The sequence below is a fragment of the Trachypithecus francoisi genome, unplaced genomic scaffold (genome assembly GCF_009764315.1).
Source record: "Trachypithecus francoisi isolate TF-2019V2 unplaced genomic scaffold, Tfra_2.0 Lachesis_group16, whole genome shotgun sequence".
NCBI lineage: Eukaryota > Metazoa > Chordata > Mammalia > Primates > Cercopithecidae > Trachypithecus > Trachypithecus francoisi.
Genome location: NW_022681461.1, coordinates 32,760,537 through 32,780,134, shown reverse-complemented (window position 1 = coordinate 32,780,134; position 19,598 = coordinate 32,760,537). Strand labels below are relative to the sequence as shown.

At 34.2% G+C, this 19,598-nt stretch overlaps 1 protein-coding gene across 10 annotated transcripts in view; it reads left to right on the top strand.

Moving 5' to 3' along the window:
- RFX3 (regulatory factor X3) overlaps window positions 1–19,598 on the top strand; it is a 322,424-nt gene that overhangs the window by 219,900 nt on the left and 82,926 nt on the right. For 9 of the 10 annotated variants that reach the window (XM_033237213.1, XM_033237214.1, XM_033237219.1 and 6 more), the window contains one exon: window positions 11,778–11,852. The exons of the other annotated variant lie outside the window; for it this stretch is intronic. In XM_033237213.1, coding sequence (XP_033093104.1) covers window positions 11,778–11,852 — 75 coding nt within the window. The remainder of the gene's footprint in view (window positions 1–11,777; window positions 11,853–19,598) is intronic. 10 annotated transcript variants of the gene reach the window in all.

Sequence of the window (19,598 nt, the reverse complement as noted above, 5' to 3'; positions counted from 1 at the left end):
AGATCATGTCTCAGTGCACCTGTTTTCAGACTTGAGTGTGCATCCTCTGGAGCACTGATAAAACACATCACTATATCTCACCCCAATGACTTTCGATTCAGTCAGTGTGGGCAAGAACCCCGTAATTTGCATTTCCAACAAGTGCCTGGGGGATACTGAAAATACTGGTCCAAGACCACACTTTAAGAAAGCCTGTTTTAGTGATTACGGAGACTAACTACAAAGTGAAAGTGTTCTTAGTACTCAGAATAAACTGCAAAAGGCAGGGACCATTTGAAAATATAAGATGAAGTTTAAATCCTGTATTTAATTGTAACCCAGCAAATTTCTGAGGGGTAATTCCAACTCCCAAGTGCTTTTGTACTTGATGTCTCAGAAACTAGTTTTATCATCATAGACTCATAGGCTTCTAGTGAGAGTGGGGGAATCTAGGCTCCACAGAATAATCAAAGAAGTCCAAAAAGACAATCTTGATTTCAACCCAACATCCCAGCATCAGCCAAATGTTCTCAGAACACATTCAATTTATACAGGTTTCTTATGCAGCCGTTTTTTTCCCCCTTATGAAAATGTTCAGAATAACTTCAGGTTACAACTTTGGCACAAAATTGCCAAAATTTCAGGTTGAAAGCATAACAACTTAATTTTTTTCTCTAGATGTCATAAAATTATCAGTGAATAGAAAGGAAAAGATTTCATTTATTTGAACATTTATAAAACATTAGACAAGATTTTGTCTTTACTAACTACTTTCTGGTTCGAGAGGATGTGAAAAACAAAGCTGGCTAGATTTGCTTTCTGGGTTTTTTTTTTTTTTTTAATTGAGGATTAAAAGAACAGCTTATCCTCAATCTCTTCAGTTAAGCTACTTCTTGACATTGCTGTGGAAGTAATGTATTTACATATTGTTTGAATATACAACTTAAAGAATGGTATCATAGCTAGAACCTTAGCTTGATTGGTGGTGTTTCTGTATATATCTGCCAGGTCTGCTGAGCTCAAGGAACACTCTGGAGATCCTTAGAAGAAAGTATTCATTGACTAGATGAGAACTGTTTCAACTGCTTATTACAGGGTAATTGAAGTTTTAAAGCCACAAACTACAATGAGAAATACCTTTACACTGTGGCCCAATACTCACTCATATGCACATACATATATTCATGAGTGCATATCTACGTACAAACATATGACTATGTATATACATGTACGTATATACATATGACTGAAACTGAAGTTTCATGAAGCAATACTTATCCATACTGTGTGCAGTTAACTCTGATTATTTTCTACTCTATTCAGTTAATTTTTTAGAAATGCTGGTCAGTACCTGCATTATTGATTCTGTAACCCACTAATTAGTTGCACCTTACATTCTGAAAAACACTGCTTTGGGCAAATGAAAGAGGAGGTTAGAGCATTTACAATACATGTATGAAAGGCCTGGGGACAGAGTCTCCATTGTAGAGGTTTGTTTTGTTTGGCATTTTATTGGGAGGTGGGGTGGGGGGGTCGGGGGCGGAGTCTCACCCTGTTGCCCTGGCTGGCTTGCAGTTGTGCAATCTTGGCTCACTGGAACCTCTGCCTCCCAGAGTCAGGCAATTGCCTCAGCCTCCCGAGTAGCTGGGATAACAGGCGCCCACTACCACTCCCAGCTAATTTGTTGTATTTTTAGTAGAGACTGGGTTTTGCCATGTTGGCCAGGCTGGTCTTGAACTCCTAGCCTCAGGTGATCCACCTGCCTTTGCCTCCCAAAGTGCTGGGATTACAGGTGAGAGCCACCGCGCCCGGCCTTGTTTGGCATCTCTAACAGGTACCCAAATGATTTTGATACTGCTGGTTCAGGATCATATTTTGAAGAACCGCAATTTTAGTGACTATGCAAAAGGAAAGTGTTCTTTTGTTGTTCCTGGTTGAATGGCTTCCTATAGGATGTACCCTCCTCTTCACACACCAGGAGGCTGTCATTTCACACAAGTGTGAGTGGTGGTTACATGCTAATGCCAGCCATCACAATTACCTTTTCTAAACATAAGTCTCCAAGTAGAAATATTTCTATCTTACCTGATCTCAAGGCGCAAACCAGGTAGAAATGTTTTTGTCTTACCTGATTTCGGATACAAACAAAATTTAAAGTCCTAAAGATCAGAAGAGAAATTACCCAGAAGGAAATTCCTTGTTTTAAGTGTATCCTCTTCATTAAGTTTCTCTAAATAATTTGCTGTTTTCACAAGAAAACAGAAATGCTATGTCTCTGAGAAAACACTCACTGATGAGGTTAACAGAGTAACCTGTATTAACAAGAAAATGCAATTGTTATACATTAGGTAACTGTTTTTATGATTAAAATTTAACTATCTAGTTAAAACTTTTTGTTGCCTAGTAACTTCATCATTTTAAGTCATTTTTGAGTAATGCTTATCGATCATATTTAAATTTTTCCAGTTAGAAAGTCAATTGTTTGTTAACAGGAAATCATTTAGCAAATTTTGGATTATAAACCACTTACTCCTCAGAAGATAATTTCATTACAACAATTTGAAATATTTCTACTTTATTTATATTCATGTTATATTTGTATATGATGGCAATGATGTTGAATTTAAGCATGATAAATCTTGGATTTCAACTTCATAGTTAATACCCAAGAAAGTCTACATATCTCAAGAAAATCTATCAATCCCACATAGCCTCAGGTTTCTAATCTGTTAAAAAGGAGATAATATTCCTTACCTTTCCTATTTTACAAAGTTGTTGTGAAGATAAAATGAGAATTAATATAGAAAGCCTTTATAATTCATAAAGCATTGTACTATTCCATTTTCAAATCACTTTAACAGTTCTAGAAAAGAAAGTTTCTACCATGAAACCAATTTTAATTACAGTGATAGTTGAATATATCAATCTTGACCTTTAATCTTTTAACAAAAGATTAAAAAGCCATTTCAGAGTCGAGAGAACATGCCTTGACCTATAAAGACAATAAATAAGATGATATAATTGTTCTTTTTCTTCCTGCCTTATTAGCATATAATGGAATGACAGGTTAATATTTACATTAAGAGAGAGTTCTAATTGTCTGTATATGTGATACTCTGTTTGGGACATTGCATAGATGTGTATGTAACCAACATGTCCAGGGGAGCCTCTTTTGGTTCCATGTAAATCATAGAAAAGACTCAACACCTCTTCCCATTTTGCTACATTTCAAACTGAGGTTTACCTTTTTGGCATTATCAACTGCCCCTAAATGATCCCTGTGCTCCAGCCAGTCTTGATTACTTGTAGTAGAAGTATCTGCAAGTGGCATTGGTTTTACTGAAGATTTTGTAGGGGAAAGCACTGTTTAGCATCACACCCTCTAAAAGATGGTCACACAAAGCCTCTTTGTACAACCTTGTTCTCCCCACTCTGTGCTTTTATTCTGCCAGTGATCCTCCACCTTCAGTCTTTCCAGGTCTGGGATCATTCTGTCTCCTCTAAATCTCTCAAAATCTCTCAGTGTTTCAGTGAACACTTAAACCTGAGAGCAACTCTGCAAAACAAAGGGCCATCCTATGAGAAGGACTCTCCTTCTTTAGAAGGCAATGAGGACTTATAATAGGGAAAATGTGTTCCCTTATAATAGAAAAAATGTGTTCCCTTATAATAGGGAAAATGTGTTTTTTCTTTTCTATTACATTTTTCTTTTTCACAATATGTATTGCCTTTAAAAAAATATAATATTGATGCCTTCTTTGAGCATGGGAAGAGAACACAAGCACAATGTTTACTGGACATCACTTGACCCTCTCCTCCCCACCCCCATCCTCTTTTCCCCCTGGCTTAGGTTAAGACTTTTCTCCAAAATCTCTTTTTTGATGCCAATTTTTGGACAGATGTGGCATAAGCCTCAGGGTGGCTCTTGAATACTTGGAGACTGTCTGCCTGTCCCTCATTCCAACAAGGCACCATTAGCATCTTGGTGATTGGGGTTGTTTTCAGCCTGAGTTTTAGGCCACAAATTTATTGCACTGTCTCTGTCCCCAGGAGGTAATAGGTGCCCTGTACCCTACAGGTTCTTCCTAGAAGGGTTGCTGTATCTTTGTTGGAGCTCCACTAAACTTGATATTTTTTCTCCCTGGGTGTGAAATATGACATCTCCCTTGCCCTTTCTGAATTTCTAATCCTAATTCCTGAGAAATAATGGAAGTTTCCTTCACTGCTGGTCTGTCACAAAATACCCATGCTTGACGTACTCAGAAGGAATAATGTTCTCTGCCATACAGTATCTACGCATTTTTGTTTTCTTGAATCTACCCGACAAGAACAAAGGCCAGGTGAGTGCTTGTGTGGTCATATTTTTATCTCATTTGTGACCATGCCACTTTCTATACTGGAAGCAAATTAATTGGTATATTCTCTAGCTCTCCAGGCTTAGTGTGGAGATCATTTTGCTCAAATGAAGGCAATTCCTGGGATTGTGTCTTTCAAGGATTCAAAGTTTGGTTAGGGGAGCTTACTCACAAATATATTTACTATAACTCTCCAATTTCTGTCTGGTGCTCCAGATATTTTCTCATAGCAACCCATACACCTTCCTCTCTTTCTTCACTCAGTTGAACTCATTCACAGCAAAAGTCATGACATGGGGGTGGGTCGTCTCTATACCCTCTGATGAAATCTAATTTACTCTGAATAGGCTTCATTGTAAATCACTCTCTCAGCAAGCTGATCCAACCAGATTTGATTTTTCTATTTATGTTCCATAGCACTTTGTCGTATGACACATTGCAAAGAGATCTTTTCATCTTCCTGGTAGTATGTGATCAGAAATCTGACATGTAAATTGGCATGTAATGTGGAAGTTCTTCACACTGCCTGAACTTTTGACTCTTCAACCTTTGCCAGCCTTTGAGACCACATATAATTCCTAAGGCTGGGAAACTTTTCATCGCCCTTTATCACTTTTCTGCCCCACAGATCAGTCACTCTGACATTTCAGCAGTCTGTCTAAAGGCAGTGCTGAAACCTCCTCTTCATCTTCTGAAAATATGTCTGGCTTCCAGTAGCACTGAATGGAGGGTTCCCATCTTTAGCTGAGAACCAACAATGGCTCACCCCACCATTTGATCTTACAGGGGTTGCCATAGCCTCTTATCTGATTGTGAGGCAATAGTCGAGGACCCTCATGAACCAGTCTTAATTCCCAAGCACTATGTATCCTAACATTAGATAATCATAGGGAGGAGGTGTACACTATTAGTGACTCAGACCCAGGGTCATTTAATAGATTACATATAGATAGTGTATCTTAGTTCAGAGAATTGATTTTTCAAATATCCATAGTCTAAAGGTTTATAAGTTTAAAGAAAAAAAATGGAGAATGTTTACCATCCCCATTTTTAATGGAAAAAATGAACTTTTTAATATTAAAAAAAATTGATTCTGTACCATTAAGTAAAAAAAGGCAGAAGAACATTTTTAAAAATTGAAAGAATCTAAGAGGAAAAAGAGAGGAAGGTACAATGCTCAAGAAGAGAGATATCACTGAGGCTTTGAATTAGTCTAACTTAGGTTGTCACAAGGCCTCTTGTTAATGTGATTACAGTACTTTGCACTACAGTTGAAATTTCAATAACAAAATGATCTGTATTCTTAGAATAAAGACTGTGCAGCAGAGAAATGAGCAGGAAAAACATTTTATAATCTATTCATGTCAATGTGTTTGATATGTGTATTTGAAATGTTCTAATCACATAGTGATGAAATAAAGACCATTGTGTTCATTTCGAGTAAAAATATGGCACTATCAAGCCTTCTCCCTTAGACTCCCACTTTTAGAGCTATAATTTGAAAATATTTGTATTCATCCCTTTCATTCTCACTGCAGTGTTACCACCAGTTTCTCACCTCAATCCTGGACTATTATCATAGCTTCCAAGTTGATTTTCCTGTCTAGATTCTCTCCTATCCTACATTATATCCCAAATTATTAATAATATATGAAGTAATGTCAGATTAATTACCTTTCTCAAGACTTTTTAACAATGCTTACATCCTGTATAATTGAACACTCCTAGTCATGAAATTGCAGTCTGTACATATTTACCTATCCTTAAAGGAACGTTACCATTCAGCCAATTATATTAGTTCTGACACGCTGCTGAAAAAGACATACACGAGACTGGGCAATTTACAAAGGAAAGAGGTTTAATGTATAACTCACAGTTCAACATGGCTGGGGAAGCCTCACAATCAGAAGGCGAGGAGGAGCAAGTCACATCTTATGTGGATGGTGGCAGGCAAAAAGAGAGCTCGTGCAGAGAAACTCCCATTTTTAAAACCATGAGATCTCATGAGATCCATTCATTATCAGGAGAACAGCACGGGAAAGACCCACCCCCATGATACAGTCATCTCCCACTGGGTCCCTCCCACAACACGTGGGAATTACGGGAACTACAAGATTAGATTTGTGGAGGGACAGAGAGCCAAATCATATCACCAATCTTACCCTTCCTTGAACCTACATTATGCAATCTTATCTTGTTTGCTTTGCCTAAAATGTTCACTAACCTGCCCCTATCAGAATGCCTGGTATTATTTGTCAATTGTCTACTAAAGACATGCTCTGTCAAACTGTAACAGCAAGAAGTAATATCCCTTCCTTCCAGTAGTATTCAGTTATTTAATTCATTCAGTTTGCCTTTAATCACTTATGTATTTTTGAAACTCTGCTAGTTTAACAAATTTCCCACTATCAGCAGCACACACCATAGTTATACTGGAAGAGGAATAGTTGGTTGATTTTATTCTTATACTTTAAAAAAAGCTTGAATTTGAATCACTTTTAAATTCTAGCTACCTGGTAACGTAATCATTTTCATTGCATGAAGCTATGGGGATATAATATCTTTGTTGAGGTTAGGAGCATTTCCTCAGATGATATATGAGAATATCACATTGAACATTTGGGCCAGTAATCTTCTGGATCAATGAGCCTACTTTTAAGCAAATTTTCCATCGGTGTTAACTGATCATCATTTCCTATCTTAAATATGACAGTCATGAGTATTATGGTAAAATATCATTTAGTGTTACGTATATTTCTATTTAGCAGAATTTATAAATTTTTCCTAAGGAATGAACTTAACTTTTTAAGTGCTCCACAATAAACTGGAAGCATGTGATCTCACCAGTCCACTTTGGGATTAGTATTTTGGGTGTCAGATGCTGATGTGTGCCATCTTTTTCTTGAGATTGGTAAACTCTCAGAAGACTGAACAAATATTTACTTAAATATCTAATCTACAATAATGGAAAATTTAACAAATCGATTTAATCTTTGAAGAGACTGGTAGAAATTTATCCTAATTCACTAACATTTTATCTAGCATCTAGCTAATTTGCACACTATCCGCTGTCCCTCTATCCAACTCCTCCCCATATGCATAAAACTACCCCCTTGAAACTATGATAAACCTAAATCATGGGCGAATTCATAGGAGTGACATTAGTAATCCATTTGGAATCATGCAGCTAGTTAATCCTTCATATCTTTGTAATTTCAAAATTCCAACTCATTATTACTCTTCTTCCCCATTTCTGCATTATTCCTCTTGCCTCTTCCTCACCCTCACTTTCCCGCCGTTGTCATAATATATTCCTGTGAGTGATAGTCTCTTCACTTATTATTGTCCTAGAAGCTTCTATTCAATCCACAAGCATTTATTGGGCACACTTTCCTGTTACCTATTTTAACTTTACTACTAACATGGCCCATTATACCTAGCAAAACCCATCTCCTGACTTTATCTGAAAATTAGCGTTTTTCATACATCCCTACACTTTCCTGAAAACCTTAATGACATCGCTTTTTCCCTAATTCCTACATACATTATCTACTTCCAACCTATTTTTTTCAGCCTCACTCATACCGCTCCCATATATATATGAAATGTATATTTATAGCTCATGCCCTACAAACTAGGTTTTTTGCCATTTCCCAATTATGGACACACTCTGTGCTTTTTTGACTCCTGGCTCTATTAAGTCGATTCTTCCTAGATTTCCCTTTTACCCCCTGAATACTTCCATCTTTTAATACATGGGTTTTGAATTCAGAGAGTCAATAAACTAAGAAAATAAATGTGAATTTTGTAGGTGTTCTTACATACATTTTTTCCAAGTAGAGAGTTCACAGTTTTCATTACATCCTCAAAAGGGTTAAAGACTCCTCAAAAGTTAAAGACTACTACTCTTATTTTCTTCCACCTTTCTGAACTATACTTGTATTTTTGTTATAAACATTCTTGTTTGGTGTATTAGTCCGTTCTCATGCTGCTGATAAAGACGTATCTGAGACTGGGTAATTTATAAAGAAAGAGAGGTTTAATGGACTCACAGTTCCACGTGTCTGGGGAGACCTCACAGTCATGGCAGAAGGCAAAAGGCACATCTTACATGGCAGCAGGCAAGACAGAATGAGAGCCAAGCAAAAGGGGAAACCCTTTATAAAGCCATCAGATCTCATGAGACTTACTACCACAAGAACAGTGTTGGGGAAACCACCCCATGATTCAGTTACCTCCCTCTGGCTCCCTCCCACAACATGTTAGAATTATGGGAGCTACATTTCAAGATGAGATTTGGATGGGGACACAGACAAACCATAAAATCGGGGTAATTATGCATTTATTAATATATATGACTATATACCCTATCTCTCTTACTGGATTGTAATGTCTATTGGATTATGAAAAATTTTTGTAATCATGATCTTTTGCACATAACTTTATATATGACAGTCACACAGTTACTATGTACTTAAAAAAGAAAAAAAAATGTTCTTTAAGAAATGTAATCAGGGCTGTGATCCTTTCATGAGATTGGAATTCCCTTCAATATATTTTTTAAATGAATATAATAAATGTTAATTTTTTGTATGCTTCTCAGAAGTTCTTATCAGTGAGGTGGTAACTAAATGGCCTGGTTATCCCATTGGACTAATTAATAAGCCTTAAAGAATTCATGAGTATTTGGAAGCCAGTGGGTTTCCAAGTAGGCTCTAACATGCATGCTAAGACTGGTGTCTTCCTTGTAGAAGAGCTCAGTCTTTATTTCTTGGTTGTCCTATCATTCCATGTTTCTGCCTTTCCATTTCTCGGGCTCCACAAATTCAGCACAGGCCTAAATCAGTTAGGAAGAAGATTCCTAAAGCCAAAAGAAATACCCCTTTTGTTACCTATATTACAAAGTGACACAAAGAAGAACCAAAATTCTGAAGATCCAAAGCATTCTGGAATGTCAGTGTATCCATTCCTGGGGAATCCAGTTTCACCCACATATTTCCTTGCTCCTTTCCCAAGCTCTTAAAAAACTGGCCAGAAATGAGAAGGCCGTTTCCTAAAAGCCTGAACTTCTAAGGAATCATTTGGAAATCTAGGACCACCATAAAATAACAGCTTCAATGACAGAAGCAGATCTCTGATTTTTTTTTTTTTCCCCAGAAAAAGAAGTGCTGGTTTATCCAACTGAAAAGTGCTTATTAGCAAACTGAGAGCATGGACTTCTTTAGTGTTGCTCAGCAATTATATATCTGGTAATTTGCCTTTCATTTAAAATTATAATATCAAAAGTTACAGATCATTTTCTTTTTATTTGCTAGACTGAAATCTTACCTCAAATTCTCCACACTCAAACTTTAAAGAAAATATAGGTATAATGGCAAATTAGAGTTTTGAACAAATTCTTCCTATAAGTGAATTATAGTCACATGAATCCTTTGACTTGTTTTCTGCTCTGTTTTCTCTTTGAAAACAAAGCACTTATTGATCATGTTTTAAGAGATGTTATACCAAAGTCCTTTATAGTTTAACAGTTTAATGTTTTGGTAAAATGTTTGTTTATTCATTACATTTACATTACTCTTTCTGTAATATATCTGTTTTCATTTGTGCAATATCAATATTTTCAAGTATAGTGATAAACTGCATTAACATCCATTCTGGCAGAGAATGTTTTAGAAGCCAGTTTACTTAATTTTGTTGTCTAAAAAAAGTTAGCAGTAGGATAAATTGTATTATATCTTCCTATGAATTAATTTAATATCTATTTTAAGAATTTTTTAATGATTTCTTAACCTAACATACACTTTTCAGTATTACATTTTATTTTTTTTTTATTTTTATTTTTTTGAGACGGAGTCTCGCTCTGTCACCCAAGCTGGAGTGCACTGGCCAGATCTCAGCTCACTGCAAGCTCCGCCTCCCGGGTTCACACCATTCTCCTGCCTCAGCCTCCCGAGTAGCTGGGACTACAGGGGCCCGCCACCTCGCCCAGCTAGTTTTTTGTATTTTTTAGTAGAGACGGGGTTTCACCGTGTTAGCCAGGATGGTCTCGATCTCCTGACCTTGTGATCCACCCGCCTCGGCCTCCCAAAGTGCTGGGATTACAGGCTTGAGCCACCGTGCCCAGCCCAGTATTACATTTTATTAACTCCAGGGAAGAATTAGCAATTTGGGAAAATAATGTAAAATAAAATTAAAGCTATTAATTCCTAAGTTGTTTAGAAGAAAATTAGATTTAATGTTGATATAATTGATACTGAATATTCTGTGTATAAAATGTTTTACCATAAAGAAATTGGAAACTTGGTAGAAAATTAAGACTTTGCAATGGATATTACTGCATTATTTTTCTTTGGAGGGGGCAGTATGTTAAAATTTCAAATCTTTATCAATTTCCATGGCCAAAGTATAAGACAGTTAACTATGTTTTAAAGCTCTAAATATTTTTATAACTGCTTATACTGAATTGTTGACGTAATCAGACTTTTAAAAATAATGAAATCAATTTTCTCTCTTAAATTACACGGTGTGATTTTTTTTCTTTTGAGTTTAGCTAATATTGTTAGTATAGCTCAGTGTCCAAATACAAGGTGTTCAGTACCTGTTTTTAATAGAACTTGCAATACTACCAGGAGTTGAAAGATAGATAACTTTAAATATGAGGTTATTAAGAGTATATCACATTTATCAGTAACAGCTGGTATTTAATAATTTCTCATGGTATGCTGAGATTTCATGGAATAGAGCTGTTTCTGTGGTTGTCCCTTCTCTTTGTTGGCTCTGAATTATTTTCTCTTCTACATTCCATTTCTGCTGTCATTTCTAATATTTCTGCCTTACCACCATATCCTAAAATACAATGTAGGGACCATCATTACCTCTTCATATTTGGTCGTACTAATCACCCCCTACTTCCATATTTTAATACGGGATTAATGGAGGAATGTATAGATTTAGTAACTTTTGGACATTAATGAAAGAATCTTGTTCATTTGCATTAAAATATTAATGCATATTAAACTCAAAATCTGCAGTATGATTTTCCTTTCATGAGAGACTAGCACTAATATTAAATACTCTTTAGGTGGGAGACTATTTAGAAAGAGAATGGTTACTATCCCACATCCTGAACTATGTAAGTCAAGAATGTTTATTCATAAGGAGAAGAATCCACAGGGGTTCCTGCTCCTCAGGTCTCCATTCTGATAATTATGGAATGTTCAAAAAAGGTTTACTTTGTGAATGGGCTTATTATTAGTGTGCATATTTTTATTTTATTCTCTGGAGGGTGGGGAAGAAGCGGGGGAAAACACATTAAGTGATAGCTGTTCATTAACAACCATTGAGGAAGAAGTTGGAACTTTAAAGAATCTATCAGAAATTCTCTGGTCAGCCTTTTATTACTATCTTGTCTTGAGCCCTTTTTTTAATGACATCTATTATCAGATTGAAATGGCGATTGAGACGCTGCAAAAGTCTGACGGTCTGTCCACTCACAGAAGCTCTCTTCTCAACAGCCATGTAAGTTGCCTCTTCTTCATGTACACTAATCTCTTGCTTGTTCTGCATGTGTTGCTTGCCTCTAAATGCTTGTTTTATTTATTTACTTATTTATTTTGCTTCTTAACCTTCCTTTCTCAGCCCCTTATGATCTCTGTGTCATTTAATGGCTATTTTGTACAGTGAAATATCAAAAAAATAAGAGTCTCCAGTATAATGCCTTATTAGGTTTCTGTACTCTTTGGGTACAGATACAGTATTTTCAAGTTAGTAACAAGTTGCCATGTATTTGTAAAAAGTAATGATAGTGATTTTCAATACTTAAAATGTTCTGGTTTGATATTTATTTACTATGAAGCAAATACTTGTAATCTGCATCCCTGTCAAACAGACATGTCTACTTGCGTGACCGGTAATATTCTTTAAGTAGAAAAAAGATTATTAATGTCAAATCCAATGATAAACTGTTGGAAAATTATTTGTTTGCCAGTTAGACTATGTAAAGTGGGCAGTAGACAGCCCCATAGTTGAACTCAGGTCCTAAGACCTAAAGAGAAGTGAAAGTGAACCAAAAGAAAAAGGGAGACTGTCTACAAGCCATAAATTGCTAATAATTGAGATAAAACAGAATTACCATTACTATTTCCTGAAGCTGTTCCCTGTTATCAGATGCAGATATCACTATGACACTGGTAAGTGTAAGAAAGGTGATGATAGTTTTGTGAAATTATAAACATTTTTATCAACTGTTCACATTTGGGAAACCCATGAAAATGCTGAATAAAAATTTGTTTTGTTAAGATGATTTCTGAATATATGGAAAAAAGTAAATAGACCCATGATTTAAATTCATTTTAGATAGATTTTCTGCTAACTTAACACTAGTGACATTTTAGTAAGAATTAGAATTTCTCCCCCAACTGACAATTTGTTCTTAAATTTAGGGATAAAGTATTATGACTTCTTATTTCTTTTTCATATTTTATAACTGAAAAGCTCGAAATTAGATCACCCAAATGAAACGATTTTTTTAGTGAACCTAAAACTTACTCATAGAAAATGTTTTAACTGTGCTTTTTTAAATACTTGATTTTTGAAACATTTTAATTTTAAATCTTAAAATAGCACTAAATACCTCCTTATGTTCTTACACATTTGTTTTTAGATGGGGTATTTTGTCTTGTTTCTTTTTTCAAAGGAAAGTATCATGGAAAACAAAACCAGGTTAGCCAACTTGGAGAATGCCTATAATTTTGGTGAAAAATCATACATATAAACTTAAAGATAATAGCATATATTCTGGCCCTTCCTTTTGAAACAGTTTAAGAAATATAAGTTTTTTCGTTTCTGAAAATTGGTATTTAGTATGTCACTCTTTTATATTTCATAAGTATATTCCTGCTATGTTGGTATATATCTGTGATTGTATTAAAGGCTGATTACCTGTATACTACTAGGCTGTGTGTGTTGCGGGGGTGATGACCAACTTGTATTTATGCTTTGAAAATGGCAAGTGAAATTGTTCTTCCTTTTAGTCAGAAATGTGCAAGGACATAAGAAAAAAAAAAAAACCTGAAGTTTCCAGTTACCTGTTTCAGCTTTCAGACTTCCAAGTTGTGCTTTCATATTCAACTTAGAGTTCATTTTTACTTGACATGTATAATTTAGTAAAATATGTTATGTTTAATTTTAAATTTAACTTCAGTTATTCATCTTAATATTTTTATGAACAATAATGGAAGTATAAGAACATGTTTTTTATACATTTTTAAGATGTATTTGTTGATTTGTTTGAAGCTTTTCAACTGTGTTAGAGATTTTTAAAAATTATTTTTCTCTATAGAATTCATGAATGTTTAAGATTAATAAATGTGTGAATTAAGCTGCATAAACAATGACAAATGTTTATTATTACTCCATGGCTTCATTTTTTTTTTACATAATATGTCTGATCTTCCATACTGGTAACAACTGCCAGAGACACTTCAGTATGTGGAAAGAGTGGGAGCAAATGTTGATAGTGCAGTGATAATCTTTCTCCAGCTATCCTGATTCATTTTTATTACACCTCTGAGGCACAGTGAAGTTCATTCAAAATTATATTTATAGTCAAATATTTAGAAATACAAATGATTCTACGGATGGTTTATAAACAGTGGAGAAAGGATCAGTGCTTCTGCTGACTAATCAGTGAGATTAGTTTCTTCCTAAACGCAGAAAAAGATCCGGTTGTCTTTTTCCTCCTTGGAAATTTGAGGATGCTTTTAATGTTTCTGAGATCTATCAAAAACAGCTGGAATTTGCTAGTGCATGCATTCTGGTTGATAACTATTTGCTAAAGATATTTTACATTCTGTGAACCTATTTGGTGATTTTATGTCGCGTAGAATTTTTTCAGTGGAGAGATTGGGTTTTTTTAAAAAAAGTGTTATTAATATTTTAAATGTCAGTAAATTATGCTACCTTTATTTCTCACTACATAGGGCATAATATAGAATTATTTGAGGTTTGTGGGATTCTGTAAGGTGAACATGAATTTGATTTATCACTATCTCCAAAGGATCAATTTTATTATGTAAAAAAATTGGGAGAAATTATTGATAATTTGCATCCTATATTTTTCCTGTTTCTGAAGAGGGGTGTTAATCATGACTTTTGAGGTGAAAAGTCTATTCTCATTCTATTTTGGAATATGGGTAAGCAAAGATATCCTATATTCTCTTTCTATATTTGCTTATTCACAGTAATTTTAAAAACTCTTATTAGGACTAAATAAGATCAGTAATCCCCTCTCAGTAGAATCCAACTTGATTGCTTTGCTTTATACCTTTACACACATTAGAAAATGGGGTGGGGTATTGAATTCTATATCCCATTTTCAGCATATTCTTAAGAGAATTAACATGGTGGGAGTTATTTTAGTACCAGCATCTGTAATAGGCAGTTAGCAAAGCTTTATTGCAAATGATAGTTCCAAGAAAGTAAGGATTTTTGTATGTTTTGTTCACCAGTGCATCCCTAGTGCCTAGAATGGTACCTAGTACATCGTAGATACTCGCTAAATATTTGCTGAATGAATTAAAAGAAACAATAAAAGGGATCAGGCCTTATGTTACCTTCATTATTTTAGGAATTCTAGGATGCCATTGCCAATTATGTGTACATTTATTTGGAGACTCATATTCATTGTATTGTTTCCTTTGTTTTCAAGTTTGCTTCTAGTAGATGTATACGTGAACATCATTGGTAAAGGGTGGTCTTGTTCTGGTATTCCATCTGAGTAAAGAATATATGGCCACTCTGTTATTTCTCTACAAGCAGCCTTCAGTTTAAGAGTAAATAACTCTTTTTTTCTCTAAACAATCTCATATTTTAAAAAGTTCTTGCCAAGAGTGACATTATTTGTCTCCTGGTATTTTAGAATGGTACTTTGTATTTGGCTTTACAGAATTCTATTAGTCTGATAATTTTTTATTTAAATATTTTTGTTTCTTATTTTTTTATATATGAAGATGCTGTAGGTAAGTGATGTATAGTCTGCCTAAATCAAATTTGAATATCTAATTCTTTTCATTGCAGACTTAAGATTATTTTATACTTTTTCTTGGTGTTAATTAATGCAAATTAGTATTTAATGGTTGTGGTGTGTTCACTTATTTACAAACTACTTATTTTACATTGTGAATTTGAATTCAGAAATGTTGTTAATTGTCCCCAATAATCGCATAAAATTTAAGGTTGTACATTTCTTTAAAATTCCATTGAAAGTTTATGAAAAGCTCTAGCCATCTATTTTATGTATTTCTCACAATCTGGCAAATAATTACTTCATGTTGTTTGCTGGTTTTAGCTACCAAAATACATTCAGCTCAAAGCAAAACCTTGTTTTTTACTCACTTTTCGTTGACTTTGCTGTATTGTAAATATAAGTTATTACAGAAATAAGGCCTGTCAAAATGCATATCATTAGTAAACTGAAATAAAAATGAATCCTAATGGGTAATAATCCATCTGGGAAAAAATGACAAATGTTACATTTAGATGTTAATTGGGCAGTGCAATATTTGTTTATTTTTGTTTGTCAATCAGGATTTCCCTTTGGGAAAAATAGGAACCATTCATCTTTAATCTATCTTGATTAATACAGATTAAATGCAGAGGTTGAAAGATGCAGGTATCTTGGTTTCCACCCTTAAATGATTGTATATTAGTTCATTAGTAGAATAATCAAGTTTTAAACATAAAGGTTAAAAGTTCCTGTGTTATTTTATGGGCTTTTGAAATAATTCCTTGTTATTTTACGGGTTTTTGAAATCAGGAAACATTTTACAAGACATTTTATAAAAGAGCAAAACAAATAATAATTGTTTTGTTCTAAATTGCTGAATGTTAAGATTGGGGAATACTAATGTCCAAATACATTGTATTAAAGACAAAACCCAAGGAAACAATATTTAACAGGCATTAACTTCCCTTGGGTAGCTCATGGAGCCTGTGCCTTTAGGTTGCACTTAAACTTACACAAAAACTTAACTGCCAAGTTTCTCTTACAATCAAAGTAATGCCTTCTAATACTATGTTTTAGACACAAATGTCTGATTTATAATTCCATCACTGTATCAAAACGTAAAAGTTAAATACTGGCATATAGGATGGAGATTATAATCCCCAGCCACATCTCAAAGTCTTATCTGGTGGATCCTTTTAAATCAATTTCTGTTAATACAGTGAATTTCTAGGAGATATAGCCCGAGGTGGGGCAGTTGTTGGCAGTCTTCCTAGCTGGGACCTGCAGGGCTACAGCAAATCCATCTCCATCCTTTCAGGGCTTTTACCTCCACTTGACTTCCTTATGCTCTCTCAACCTGCTCTCCAGGCATCTGGCAAGGAATACAGTTCCTGTTTCTGCATACATCGGATGGGGAACAAAACGTAGCTTTGCTAGTGTCAAAGTAATAGTCATCAAAATACCTGTTCTTGTACCATTTTTCAAACTAGTGATTTATATAAATATATATGTATATGCATGTATACATGTAAACAGTTTTTTTGAACTAGTTTGGAAATGAAGAAGAATTTAAATAGAGTTAAACAGAATTTCTTCAGTTTAAGAATGTAAACTATATAAGACGAACAATCAGTTTATAAAGCAGTGCAGATTTGTTGACTTACCTAGCCATTTCAGAGGCCTGCCTAGCCAATCCAGTAAAAGGTTCACTTCCTGTAAATTATTCAATTGGGATATAAGTAGTATCATTTAGGCTTCTAAGTAGTTTGTACCAGTGTTTGCTATAATTATCTCACTATTTCTGTGAAAAGTTTTCTTTATTAAGAGTGGACTAATTCAGGAAACAATAGATGTTGGAGAGGATGTGGAGAAATAGGAACACTTTTACACTGTTGGTGGGATTGTAAACTAGTTCAACCATTATGGAAAACAGTATGGCGATTCCTCAAGGATCTAGAACTAGATGTACCATATGACCCAGCCATCCCACTACTGGGTATATACCCAAAGGATTATAAATTACTCTACTACAAAGACACATGCACACGTATGTTTATTGCGGCACTATTCACAATAGCAAAGACTGGAATCAACCCAAATGTCCATCTGTGACAGACTGGATTAAGAAAATGTGGCACATATACACCATGGAATACTATGCAGCCATCAAAAGGATGAGTTTGCGTCCTTTGTAGGGACATGGATGCAGCTGGAAACCATCATTCTTAGCAAACTATCACAAGAAGAGAAAACCAAACACCGCATGTTCTCACTCATAGGTGGGAACTGAACAATGAGATCACTTGGACTCGGGAAGGGGAACATCACACACTGGGGCCTATCATGGGGAGGGGGGAGGAGGGAGGGATTGCATTGGGGAGTTATACATGATATAAACGTTATGCACATGTACCCTAGAACTTAAAGTATAATAAAAAATAAAAAAAGAAAAAAAAAAAAAAAAAAAAAAAAAAGAGTGGACTAATTAACCCATATATATATATATATATATATATATATATATGTAAATATACCATTGGACTCAAAATATTTTACATTAAACTTTAATATTTGTACTAACTTTTACTTTTATAAAAGGTAATTTATTACAGTATCCTGCAAATATTCTATTACTGGATTTTCTTTTTCAAATTTTGTAGTATAATTTTTAATCTACAAGATAATTCCTATGATCATGAAAAATAAGTAAGCTCTCATTTTTACATATTTGTCTTTATTTTTAAGTAATTAAATGATGCATGAAGACTAGTATACAAGTAGGGCAGTTTTTAAAATGTTTTATTGTTTCTGGTTAAATAAAATTATTTTTATTTGCTTTTATCAGACTAAAATTACATTAATCTGTTTTTATTATTTATATACTTTTGGTTGTAAAGTTCATATTATAATATTGACTAATTCCATTTCTGAAAAAATGCCCTTTAAATTAAGATTTTTCTATATAGTATGTCTTCTGTTCATTAGCAAAGGAAGTAATACTGATTTCTTCACTCAGAAGAAATCATACTATTATACCTTTGACAATATGCATTATTTTATGAGGATATGTAGATGTACATACAAACATATCTTTGGCGTTTTTAACTTACACATATTGTGTGTTCCATGCATTTTTAACTTACACATATTGTGTGTTCCATGCTTGTGGATGTGGAAACTTCATTAGTTTAGTTGAAAAATACTACTCTGTTTCAAAAAGTATTTACATTTTTTATGTCTGCCTTTCCAGAATTTTTTTATTTCTTGTCTTCTTTATAGTCCTTTATATCAAGAACCTATATGCCTTTCTTTAATATATTAAGACTGCCAATAGAAGGTGGTCAACCCTTGCTCTGTGTAGTATATGTACACAAAACAAGAACCAGCACTGTTGTACAATACAGCTCACTAGGACTGCCATAACATCACTCAAGTGCTTCCCAATCTCAATCATTTTACCAAAGCATGTGGATGAAATATATGAATCAGGATTTTATTGCTGCATTTTATGTGTAGTCTCCCTCAGCTATACTCAAAACTAATAAAGTCTTAAAACTAAAAAAAAAAACAAAACACTAAAGATACATGCTCTCCCACTGTTGTAGGCAAAATACTAATTTGAACCTCAGTAACTTAATTTCCCAATCAGACTGCCTTATCTCTTTTACACTAAATGAATATGTGTAGTAAACCTATTCTGTGTGTCACTTAGAATACTCAGAAATCATGTTTAAGTACCCCTGGACAACTTATTTTCTGACAATCAAGTTCCAGATGATTCATAACAAAATAGTTCTTTTGGCCTGTAATACTTTTATGTCATTGTAAAAACGAATGTTTATTTTGTGTAATCTTTTTAAACTTGTATAGGACAGCCTTGTATATATTAAGAGGTGTTACGTACGTTTAAATGTGCATATTCATTCCTATATGTGCCCTGTGAAGGACTTCAGGTCTTTCTGATCAAAATTTGAATTTTATTTTTAAAAGTACTCTGGTTTGTCTTGTAGATTTGGTGGCTATGTTTTGTAAGCCAACTATCAATATGGGTTTAATGACATACGTTTAATTACATAAACATCATGTAGGAATATTTGACATTAAAATGGTTTTTGGAAATTAGTTGTCATGACTAAAGTCAGTAATTCTGAAAATATTTTTAATGAATTTTTAAATTAAAAGTCTGAAAATTCAGGTTCTAAGTTTGATTGCAAATCTTAAAATATGCAAGCAAAATGGAGAAATTTTTTATTTATTTA